General features: G+C 41.9%; 1 protein-coding gene across 4 annotated transcripts in view; it reads left to right on the forward strand.

Annotated features, from left to right (window-relative positions):
* The window catches only part of NTM (neurotrimin), a 1228179-nt gene that overhangs the window by 1058788 nt on the left and 157074 nt on the right, over positions 1-12317 (forward strand). For all 4 annotated transcript variants that reach the window (XM_049856710.1, XM_049856711.1, XM_049856712.1 and 1 more), the window contains one exon: positions 10501-10626. In XM_049856710.1, coding sequence (XP_049712667.1) covers positions 10501-10626 — 126 coding nt within the window. The remainder of the gene's footprint in view (positions 1-10500; positions 10627-12317) is intronic.

Raw genomic sequence — 12317 nt, forward strand, 5'->3', positions numbered from 1 at the left:
CCAGTGCTTTTAGGCAGTTAGAAATTAAAGCACCGGTGACGCCATTGAGGCAGCTGAGGATGTGAGCTTAGCACTGTTGGCAGCCAGCAGATTGACAGCTGGGAAGAGAAGAGCTGCCACAGAGCTGAGAGCAGGTGACCGCCTGGCAGCCTGGCTCCTCGCTGCCTAGTTGGCCCCCATTTAACCTTGATGGAATAGCTGGCACCTGCCCGCCTGGGCGTTGTTTAATGGCAAGAGAATATTAGCAAAGAGAATCATTGCTCTGAGTCCAAGAGATTGCAGTGGCGTCTAAATGCACATTATTTTTCTGTGCATGCGTGTATGTAACATGTCAAGATGTAAAGTATGAAGTTCATCCTGGAATAGGGTGAATTTTGACCATAATAATCATTGTGGAAGCACAGACTGTTATAAAAAGGCTATTCTCTCCAAGGTGGGTTTTTGGACAGAGGTAGGAATATCCAAGGGATAGGGCTAGCTAACATCTAAATCTGGAGAAACGTGATGCCTATAAAAAATGAGTGAGTGGTACCCCAGGAGCCTCAGCGCCTGGTCTGAAATCTATAGAATAAGCCCTTCCAGTTAAGACTGGAGGAGCCAGGGGTGCCCTGCAGAGTACCCTGAGCCTAATGGGGGCTACATCCCACTCCTTTCAAGACCTGCTAGAGCTTATGCAAAGAGGCTGTCTAGAAGAGAGGACCAGCTGTCGGGGGCTGGGATATGATAATAGTGGCAGTCTGTCATATAGCTTACCTTCAGTTGTCACTTGGGCTTCCTGGACATTATCTGCATTCTTGCTTTGGAAGGAGGGAGCCATAGTAAGACTTCCAGATGCCAAGAGAGCAGGAAGAGCAACTTGACAAGGTCTTGCAGCTGAGCCTGGAAGGATGTGGCAAGGCCATGACTACTCTGGACTACAGCAGGGGACACCTCCTGGTGAAAAGAAATTAGAAACAGGAGGGGTCAGAAATACCTTGGCAGCCTGTCTCTGACAAGAACATGTGCGTCAGAAGGTGTTCTAGGCCCTATGAAGACATCCTGGCAGTCCGGGGTTAGTTTTTGCAGCAGACAGTTAGACTGCTTCCCATTCATTGACTGAACTCTGCATTATCTAAATCACAACAGATTTCATCCCCAGAGTGATTGGCAGTGTACTAAGTGCTTTCAATTATATCTACATATTTCACTTGATCTCAAAAACCTTGTAGGAAGAGCTTGGGTCTAAGATGTGCCACTTCCCAGTTTAGTGCCTCTGAGTACGTTATTAGATATCAAAAGCCTCAGTTTACTGGATTAAATGAGAAAATATTGAAAAAGTACTTGGCATTTATTAGATTTCAACAAATATGAATTTTCTTCCATGAATAATTATTATTACTCATGGAAGTTTGAGTTTCCCTTTTTTCTCTTTCTGATAAAACTATGTAAGTATATCAGGTTAATTGATTCCCTTTTCATTGGCATTATATACATTTTTGAGGATGTCTATTTGTGCAAATTTTAGCTGACCTTATTGGTATATCTACAATCTGTCTGACTTCCTGTAGATGATCCAAGGGTAAATTGTTTCCCCTCTCTGATCTTCAGTTCCTTAATTTGGCAAAGGGGGCTATACTTCATGGTTACTGTGCCTATATATTCAGCAACTTGGCAAAGTGCTGGCAGAGAAGGCATTTAGTGTTCTTTTCCTCCTCATACCCTCTCTTCTCTCGTCGTGAATAACGGTCGTGTTCCAGGGCAAGAGCTGGTTCTACCTGAGAGCAAATGAAGCTACTCACATGCATTCAGTTATGAATCCTGTGCCATTATCCTGGGAGCCGGAATACCCTGCCTGGATTGCCATGCAGTCCATATTTATGACTAGCGATAATTCCCTCTTATTCTCACATCAGACAATTGATGAAGACACTTCTTAGCGTTTTATTGGATGTTGCAGAATCTAATGGAGTGCTTAGGGTAGCAGGTAGGTTGCTGCGAAATTCAATTTGCACTAACGTGCTCAGAGCAGGAAGCATGGTGTGAGGCACGCGTGGTGTGTGCTTTATCCTCCTATATCTCTATCAGGAGTGACTATGCTGGGTCGGGGAGCAGAGCTCATAAACACTTCCTTCCCACGTTTTAGTTGATCCTGAAAGGAACAAATTCCAAACTTCAGCACTAGTGGTTTATGACTAATCCAGAATAAATCACTAGCTTGTCTCTCAGGGCTTCATGATTTCTCAGCACACATGAAAGATTTTAATATGGAGAGAAAGAAAGAATAAGATGTAAGAAATGACAAAAGGGCTCTGGTAAAGGAAACAACAGGTGGCCTGAGGTTATGTAATTACGGAGCTCCCCAGTTTGTGATTTCTCATTTGGGATTTTGACCTTTTCCTTCTGGAAAGCTAAAGCAGCAAGTGTGTCGCTGGCATGGAGGAGATGCTGCTGGGTAACCCAGGTGAGGCCCTGTGTCCTCACCTATAGCTTCTGTTGGTCTCCAAACCATCAGCACACCTGAAGAGTTGGCTAGCATCTGCTATGTGGGGTTGGGGATGTCAACCTCAAAATCTAAGCAAAACATACCTCACAGCACCCCAAATTCTGGCACTTTTTCTTCATATAGGCTTCTAGAGGTACACATTTTAGTAATAGTAATAAATCACATTTGAATGGTACTTTGTATTTAAAAATGTGATCTCCACATTTTTATTTGATTCACTGAACATCTCTTTTTGAGGGAGTAAGATAAATACTAATATAAAGAATGTAATCAGAGAGTTAAGTGATTTGCATCTGCTTAAAATTAGTGAGGAGCCCTGGTGACAAAATGGTTGAGCACTTGGATGCTAACTGAAGGGTCAGTTGTTCAAACCCACTAACTGTTCCTGGGAGAAAAGACCTGGCAACCTGCTACCATAAAGATCACAGCCTAGGAAACCCTACAGCTCAGTTCAACTCTGTCGTATATGGTTGCTGAGAGTCAAAATCAACTAGATGTCACACAACAACAACAACATAAACTTAGCAATTATTAGGTCTGAGTTTAATACTTCGTCTTCTAATGTGAAGCCTAGGGTTCTTTTTATCAAAAGAGCCCCCACAGATCCCACAGTCATGGGATATGCATTCTATCATTCAAACATTTTTATTGAAAGGAAAAAAAAAAAGAAACTGACTAGTCCTTTCATTCAAAATAGGTCAAATAAATACCTCTCGCAGTGGACTCAGGGCAGATGTAATGATTGTTCCCCTATTGTCATTCAGAGACAGCTAGGGACACCTGGTTCAATGACCAGCTGGGCTGCAGGAAGCACTAGCCACCACTGCTTCTCAGAGTGAAGTTTCCCTGGAAGGCTACAGCTCTCTGGTTTAGAAAACTTTGAGAAGATGAACAGAAGAATGATGCCTAGGGAGTGCTGGAGATGAGAGAGGGAGGAGGATGAGATGTTTATGCAAATATGGAAAGACCCCTTCCCCCTAAAAAAAATCTATGAAACCTCCTGCCTGCTGTTATAATAGAGAATAACACAGTATACATATGAACAGGGGTGGTTTCCCTGGCGAAATGTACTAGAGGCATACAGATGTTCACATGCAGATGTGAAACAGGAGGGCTGGTTGGGAAACAGGATGTGGATGGTACAGCTGAATGAATTAATCAAGACCCAAGGAACACCAGGTTGTGATTCTGCATTCCACTGGGTTGGTGTTAAGACAATGTAATTTAGAGTCAAACATAAATTAGATTCAAGTCCTACCTTCAGCACTTATTAGTTGGGTGACCTTAAGCAAATTACTAAATCTTCGTTTCTTTTTCTGTAAATAGGAATAGTAATAGTACTACCTCATAGGATTCTTGTGAGATTAAGTAAAAGGATGCATTCAAGCTCTCAGTAAAATACTTACAGAGTTTTGTAATGTGCTGGTGTCTATAAATATATACGTGCTGGTGTTTCTATCTTTTTTTGTGTGTGTATGTACCTATAATTTCAAGTGCATTCGTTATTTTTCTAAGCCCTGGTTTAAAGAAATGACAACATCCTACATTTTTAAGCTGTTATTCTTGAACAAGTCCCTTGACATTTCTGGGTATCAGTGTACTTACCTGTAAAATGTGCGAAAATACTAGGGTGATCATATTTGCCTGGAATCTCACTGAAATTCCTGTGTCCCAGGAAACCTCTCAGTTCCAGGTAAACTGGAATGTTTGGTCATGCTAGAAGTAATATCTACTTGGGAGGTTAATGCAGGGATAAAATAAACCAAAGGTAATATATGCAAAGTACCTGCAATGTGGCAGGTGTTTAATAAATGGTAATTATCAACATTATTACAGATTCTGAGAGTCCTTGGGGGGATATTTAAAGATCTTGAGGAAATTTAGTCATTTCAAGTTATTTGCATTTCCATACAGCCATGTAAAAACATTGTAATTCATTCATTCAAAAAAACTTCCTGAACAAAAACTGTGACAGATATTGTGGTATGAGCTGAATACAGCAATGAACAAGATGACCAGTGGGGCTTATGTTTTATTTGGAAAGGCAGACAATGAAACAATAAACTGTCTGTTGGGGGGTTATACTTTAGAAAGAGAGATCAAGGAAAGCTTCCCGGAGGAGTCGACTTCTGAACAGGGAGAAGGGCAAGTATAAATGCTCTGAGTCAGGGCAGGCTCAGCTGCTTCAGAGAGGAAGGCAGCCCACTGAGTGAGCCAAAGAGAATAGCATGGATGGGTGTGGAGAGGGTAGTAGACCCAGTTCACCAAGGGCCTGGGCAGCCAAGTAAGGCGGTCGTCTTCATGCTCCATGACCGAGCCACCTTGTTGATTCTGGATGAGAGAGGGAGGTCCTAGATTAATCCTATTTCCCCTTGGCCTCAATCTATTCCCAAACAACTCTATTTTGCACTGGATTTTGCCTAGTAAACAGTAGCTAACGGGAAAAGATGGGTTCATCTATAGAGCAACAGCTACTTGGCTGTGTTTTTAAGTTTTCTGATATGAATTGAGTTTTTATGTACCAGCCATTGACTGTTTCCAGGAAAGCTGAGGGCACCCAGCTTTGACATTTTAATTCTAAAAAGTCAAAGGCCCAAAGACCTTAGCAGCAGAGCAGCCCTTGCTGGGAAAACTGTCTTCAGATTTTCACCTCAGATAGCAGGAGAAGCACCACTGGCAGCAAAGGCAGCCCATCTGGGATTCACGTATCTCCGTGTGTCTCACAGAGCAACCCTGTCCAAGCAGCTTCAGTGCGTTCTCACCCAAGAGAGCCATGCAGTACTAATAAAGCATTTTAATTTAGATTTAATGGGATCATCTACTGTTGTGCTAAAAACAGCAAATTGGTATTTATTAATGACATAAGTATTAAAACTTAACACCTGAGCAGTAGAAGCTAAACCAAGAGTGTGGAAGTTCCCTGGAATATGGTTTTAATAATTACCTTATTTAATTATTTATACATTGGAATTAAAATCTAGTAATAGGCAGATTAAATCTTAACATCATGTATTAAATGTGGAGCTATGTCCAGAGTGTAGCTCATTCAGCCACTCTCCCACTCCCCAAACATGTCTTAACAGTTTCTTGATCTTCCTGACCCCATGGATGGTGTGTTTTCTAGATTCAGACCTCAGAAGCCAATGGAGACATTGCATGCATGTCTGTAGGAACAGTCAGATGGCCCTTTAAAGGAACCACAAACTCATAGCAGATTTCATTTACTTTTAGGGTCTGAGTTCTCTGCCCTCTCTGCTTTACATTCCAATCTATATTCTCAGAATAGATCTAGTTCCAGAACTTCAATCATTTAATTCCAGTTACTAACCATATTTCTGTCTGGTAAAATGATACAGGCGAGGAGTGTGCTTCTTAGGTCAATAGACACGTGAGACTATGTGGGCAGCTCCTGTCTGGAGGTGAGATAAGAAAGCAGAGGGGGACAGGAGCTGGTTGAATGGACACGGGGAATACAGGGTTGAGAGGAGGAGTGTGCTGTCATGTTGTAGGGACAGCAACTAGGGTCACATAACAATAAGTGTATAAGATTTTGTATGAGAAACTGATTTAAATTGTAAACTTTCACTTAAAGCACACACACACAAAAAATGGTATTTCTGTCTGGATGTCCCAACTATTATCTCCCAATGAGCATGTCTAAAACAGAACTCATCAAACTAATGTTCTTCTCAAAAGAAGTGCCCCTTATTGCGTTCAGGGATCTACTAGCATAGACGTCCAGCTGCCGTTGAACAAAATGACATTCATATTTGACTCCATTCCCCTTGTTCCCGCATCTAGTCAACCGTCAAAAACACCTGCATTTTTCTTTGTGTGGCCCTCAAAGCCATCTCTTTCTTTCCATCCTTACAGGGCCAACAGTTAATCCAGGTCTTTAACATTGATCCTAACAATTGATCTCCCTGACTCCAATTTCTGTCTATTTCATCCCATCTGGCATATGGTTACTAGATTCTTTTTCTTAAAATACATTAAAAAAAAAAAATTGTGGCATATTTTTCTAAAAAAAAAAAATTCAACTGCCTGCCATTATCTATAGAATAGAGCTAAAATCCAGGGCCTAGCCATTCAGGCTTCTCCATTCAGGCTTCTCCATAATCTGGCTCTAAACTACCATGTTGACCTTTTATCCCATTTTTCATCGAGTTGGTTAAAGTTTATTGTCTGTCCATCTGGTGTTGACGCTACATATGTGTGTTTGCCAATCCTGCACAATATCAAGTTCATTTATTGAGCACTTCATGTTGCCAGGAATGCACTAAGTGCATTTTATAAACTTACATTTAAATCCTCAAAAGAACCCTGTGAGGTGCATATGATTATTAATCCCATTTAATAGATGAGAAAAATGAGGCTTACGTCAGTTAAGTAACTTGACCAAGGTTTAGTTCCCTAGCATTTTAGCATCATGGCTAGCCAGACTTTTGCTTAATATCTTGTTTTCAGATAAGTTACAGCATGGGAGAAAAGATAATACAAGGGCTACATAAGGAAGTTTATTTAAATGCTATAAAGGAGGTACTATGGTTGATAGAATTCCAGGAAAGAGAGGCTACATCTTGAGGATCACCTGGAAGGCCTTATGATGGGGTTCTGATACTTGGGATTGCACCTCTGTTCAAACTGCCTTAGCACTATGCCAGAAATTGTTATCCTTTCAAATCCACCCAGGGGCAGTGTGCCAACTTCGAGCTGTAGTCAAAGGTAGGATTAAAAGGAAAGCAAGCATTTTCCCAACTTCTGCTTCTTGAGTTGGACACTTTCAAATTGTTGTGGGGGCAGGGGAGAATTCTAGATGATTCTTCCAAGCAAGAGGTATGATTGTCTCATTTAATATACTTACTCAGTGACAGCTCTGGCCCAGATCACCTTCCATTCTACTTGGGACTGTCTGTTGTTCTCGAGTGTATGATTAGCAGGTTAGCTATCATGTAAGAAGCCAGGAAAATGAACTCCCAATAAGCCCTTCCAAAGGAAGAGTAATTCATTACCCAGCCTGATTTCCACTTAAAATGTACTTTAAGCACACTTCCAACTACAAACACTAAATCATCCTGTGTTCACAAAGTCCATCATTTTTTATTTTATTGAATGGCGTCGGTGTGACATAATCCCTTGCAGAGCATCTTACAGTGCTTTACAGATCAATAAATTACTTACCTGTACAGCTGAAGCAATGTCTGCAAGATCAGCACAGACATTCTGCAGGCAGCCTGTTCTCCAAGATGCAAGCAAGTCTTGTGTGGTTGCCAAGGATGGGCAGGAGCAGAGGCCAGGTTAATGGAGGGGTTAGGGCCATGGTGGCAGGGAAGGGGATTGCTCCAGTTAAAACTGTGTAAATAAAGTAAATTGAATGTTTATTTTTACAAATATAATTTGAAATGACTCTAGAACTAAGAAATTCAGAAATTTAAATCCTTCAGACAGCATATCTAATGTTCACTCATTAACCAGATAGTGCCAACTATCTTTCTGTCCTGGGAGGTCCAATCTAACTTTTCAAATCAAACAGCCATAAGTTGTAATGCTACATCTTAAAAATCCCAGATCTTAGAATCAATGGTCTCTCCCCTACCCCCAGCGCATCCAGGCTCCATTTTTTTCTGTCTCACCAAATACCTGTGAGAGTATAGGTAAGTGTGTTTTCAGGGACACATACACACAGCCTCTCTATCCAAAGATGTATGTGGATTTAAACCTAAACATAATTAATTGGTACTGACTATGGCAGTTCGAATCCGCCAGGCGCTCCTTGGTAACTCTGTGGGGCAGTTCTACTCTGTCCTATAGGGTCGCTATGAGTCGGAATCGACTCGATGGCACTGGGTTTGGTTTTTTTTGGTTTATGCAAGACACCCTATCCAGGACAGCAGAAAATAAAAGGGCTAATCAGACTTTTGCTTAATATCTTGCTTTCAGATAATTTACAGTGTGGAAGATAATACAAAGGTAACATAAGGAAGTTTAAAATAAACTGTGTTTGATGGAATTCCAGGAATGAGAAGTTACGTCTTGAGAATCACCTGGAAGGCCTTATGATGGGGTAATAATTTAGCCAGACCTTGAAGAATTCCAATTATAAGTAATTGAAGAGAAGAATCTAAGAACCTAACACAGCAGCAAGGGCATAGGGTTGAGGAAAAAAAAGGGGGGGGGGGCAACATACATTTATTAATAACTAATGGTCCAGCTGGGCTGGAGTATAGGAAAGAAGGGGAAGAAAAATAGCAAAAAGAGGAGAAGAAATGAAGACTAAGAGAAGGTATCTGCATGATATACCCATTTCCAAGAAGGAGAAGGTCCAGTCCAGTTGGGATTGAATGAGTAATGGTTCACACAGAGGAAAGACCAGCATCGAAGTCTCCGGGCATCTGGTTTAGTGTGAGTGTCACTGTCTGGCCTGGAAAGAGGGAGTAAAGCCCAGGAGCAGCTTCCCTGGCTTCCCAGTGGGGCCCCCAGTGGGCCAGCTCATATGTGGGCTGGGTGGATACTATGCCCTGAAACTGTGTACGGTGGTGGCTCTGAGGACCACTTCTTCAAGGAGAGATGCTGACATGTACAAACACATCACACCCAGGTAGAAAGAAAAAGAAAAAAATTTTTTTTTTAGAAGGGCTACTTAATTTGCAAAGAGTGTGTCAAAAACAGTGTCACTGGGACTGAAATAATTTGTGTTTATGATACAACTCTGAGTTTGTTACAAGTGCTTAGCAGGTTGGGAAGGTGGCTTCCTTGAATAAGCATTATAATTCAATCCAATAAATACTTGTTGAGCCCTCACTACGGATATAAATGTGAATAGGACGTGGTTCAGGCAGTCAAAACCTCACAGTCTAATGTGTGAGAGATGCTAAGCAATAACCATAACATAGTGGGTAAGTCCCCAGAATTGGAGTGGGGGCAACAATAAATTACAGATTCCTTTATCCACTTCAATTATAAAGCAACTGGCAGATAAAACAAATGAGAAGGCACATGGAAAACCAAACATCACATTTTTTGGTGGTAGACTTAGAATTAGGAGTGCAACAACAGGGAGCTTCTAATTCTGACCCCCAGGATTAGACAGACGCACACACACAGTCGCAAACTGGGCAGCAGGACGTTCATCACAGTCCGTGGGATGCTGTCCCAGGAAAACGGGTGTGTGGAGGAGCACAGCTGAATGTCAGCTTCATATAGGAAGGCTGGTTCTAACACAAAAGGCTCAAAGAAGCAGATGTGTGGAGTGCTCTTGCTCCCGAATTTACAAATTAGAATGAACCCCTCCCCACCTTTGGGGGAACAATTTAGAAGACAGAGAAAGAGAGACCAAGTGTGGAATGTCTAGCTGACATTTCTTTCCATGCCCCATCAGGCATCTATAACGGGAGCATGGGTGAAGAAGCAGCCATCAGTCCAGGTTGTGAAGGAAGGCACATAAGGAACAATATAGATCTGAAAGCATGATGACCCGGAAGGGCACAGCGTGTTGGGCATAGTATGGAGGGTGGGTAGACGTGGAATCCCTGGAACGTCAGTGGAAGTGTAGGTTGATGCTTGGTTCCGAACGGCCTAGTATGCTAGGATAAGAAGCTTGGATATATCAGGTATCCAATAGGGAACAACTAGAGGTGTTTAGGCGGAGATGTGATATGATGAGAACTGTGTTATATAAAGGAGACTTTGAATGCAGTGTGGAGGATAACTTGTGGTTGTGTGTCGGGGTGGGTGAGAGTGGAGACAGTGGGTGGAGGCAAGGAGAATAGTTATTGCAGTGTTGCAGTGAGATCGAGTCCCATTCGGACTCCTTGACATTGTGTTTAAGTGGGAGGACATAGAAGCTAAATTCCAGATAAGATATTGCCTTCATGTTTAAGACAATTCTTCTAATTTCTCACCATTTACTCCTATAATCCATACATTTTAGTCTCTGGGCTGTTCTGCCAACTGCCATTTTAAGACTACAAAGAAATGCTTTACTAGGATTTTTTTATCTTCCTGTTTTGTCTCCACAGTATCTCCCAAAATTGTAGAGATTTCTTCAGATATCTCCATTAATGAAGGGAACAATATCAGCCTCACCTGCATAGCAACGGGTAGACCGGAGCCTACGGTTACCTGGAGGCACATCTCCCCCAAAGGTAAGGGAAGGAGTTGGGTGTATGTATCATGAGAGGAAATGTGAAATGTGTTGGCCATGGCTCGGAGGTCAGGGCACTGGTGATTGTGTGCAAGGGATCATACATTTTTGGCAGCCTGCTAATACTGTACTCATGGCTCTTTGGAAAGATTTGGTGTTCTCAGCAACACAGGCATGTTCTCTAGGATTGCAGAACTCATTCTTGGGGGTCTCGTCAATTTCTGGTAAGTTAATCTCAGTTATCCTTGGATGAAATGGTGGTGAGGTATTCAGGCTGTACTTTACATGTCAAGTTTGAGGGTAGAATGATTGGCTTTGGCGGCATTGTTCAGCTGGTTGTTTTAAGAGACAAAAAACACAAATAGGTGATGGTGGATGAAAGCTCTGAATTGCCATATTCCTGAAAGGGAAATTTCCAAGTCTGTGCTTCTTAAGCATTGCCAAAAACCTGGTTGACATTTCATTAGTTGTTTTGGTCATTTCGTTGTTGTTATTTTACTCTAATTGGTCCTAGATAACAAATAAAACTAAACATGTGACTAAATTACAAAATGTTATGTAGACCAAACTATGTGTTGTTTGATAAAAACTTTAGAATTTAAGGCAAGATGATATTTATCTTGAAACCAGCTTTGATTTGGGAGTAAGGTACATTCGCTTATTTCGTTTATACTCAAATACTTCTTGAATGCTTACAGTAATAGCCCACATGCTTTTCTAGGCACTAGAGATATAACAATAAACAAAACAGACGTATGCCTGCTCTGAGGAGCTCACATCTCATGAGACAGGTGATGAAAGTGAATGTACAACATATCAGGTGATGATAAGGGTGAGAAAATAGAGCAATGTATGTTGATAGAAGGACATTTGGTCAAGAAAGGCCTTTGAAAAGGTGAAATTTGAGCAGAGACATGAATTAAAGGCCCTTTATTTCATTGTTTATTGCTGGTTAGTGAGAAATGTATGCATTTATGTATGCATATAGGCAAATATGCATGCGTGTATGTGCGTAGGTAGATATATTTCTGAATAGTGCAGGTTTAAGGTTCTAAAGGAAACAGAGTGGTGGTTCTTTGCTTGGTGTTGTAGATTGGGTTCCTGAGAAGTGTCCCCTGAGAAAGTGGTTGGCATCGGAGAAGTCTATTAGGGAGTGCTCCTGGTATCAACCTGTATGAAAGGAATAGGAAGGAAGCAGGATGGGATGGAGGGAGAAGTTGAGTTGCAATGAGTTCAATGAAACATCTCAACTGACCCTAGGGGGAGTTCAGAAATGTCCTCCATTGGGGTAAGGGAGCTGGGCCTTTAAACAACCACAGCAGTCACTGAATTTGGGCACTCCTAGAAAGAGTGTGGCCTTGGACCAGGGGGTCTTTTCAGAGGAGATGTCCTCCTGGAGGCTGGCAGCTGAGGGCTGTTCACCAGCTGCAGGGCATCTCCTGGGGCTTGTGTCTTCCATTTCTGGAGGTGGCAGAGGCTTATGGTGAACATGTTCAAAGTCAGTGTAGGACTATGGATGGCCACAAATACAAAATTTCCTGTCTCAGACAGTGACGGTTTGTTCTGGTAGAAGTTCTTGGAGAAGGCGTGTTGGCCTCAGTTCCTGGGAGCTGTCCTAAGCCATCACTCCTGACACTGCTACTATGAGCAAAGAGATCAAGGAGATTATCTGGGTATCTGCCAATCTGTCAA

The sequence above is a fragment of the Elephas maximus genome, chromosome 17, assembly GCF_024166365.1.
Source record: "Elephas maximus indicus isolate mEleMax1 chromosome 17, mEleMax1 primary haplotype, whole genome shotgun sequence".
Taxonomy (NCBI): domain Eukaryota; kingdom Metazoa; phylum Chordata; class Mammalia; order Proboscidea; family Elephantidae; genus Elephas; species Elephas maximus.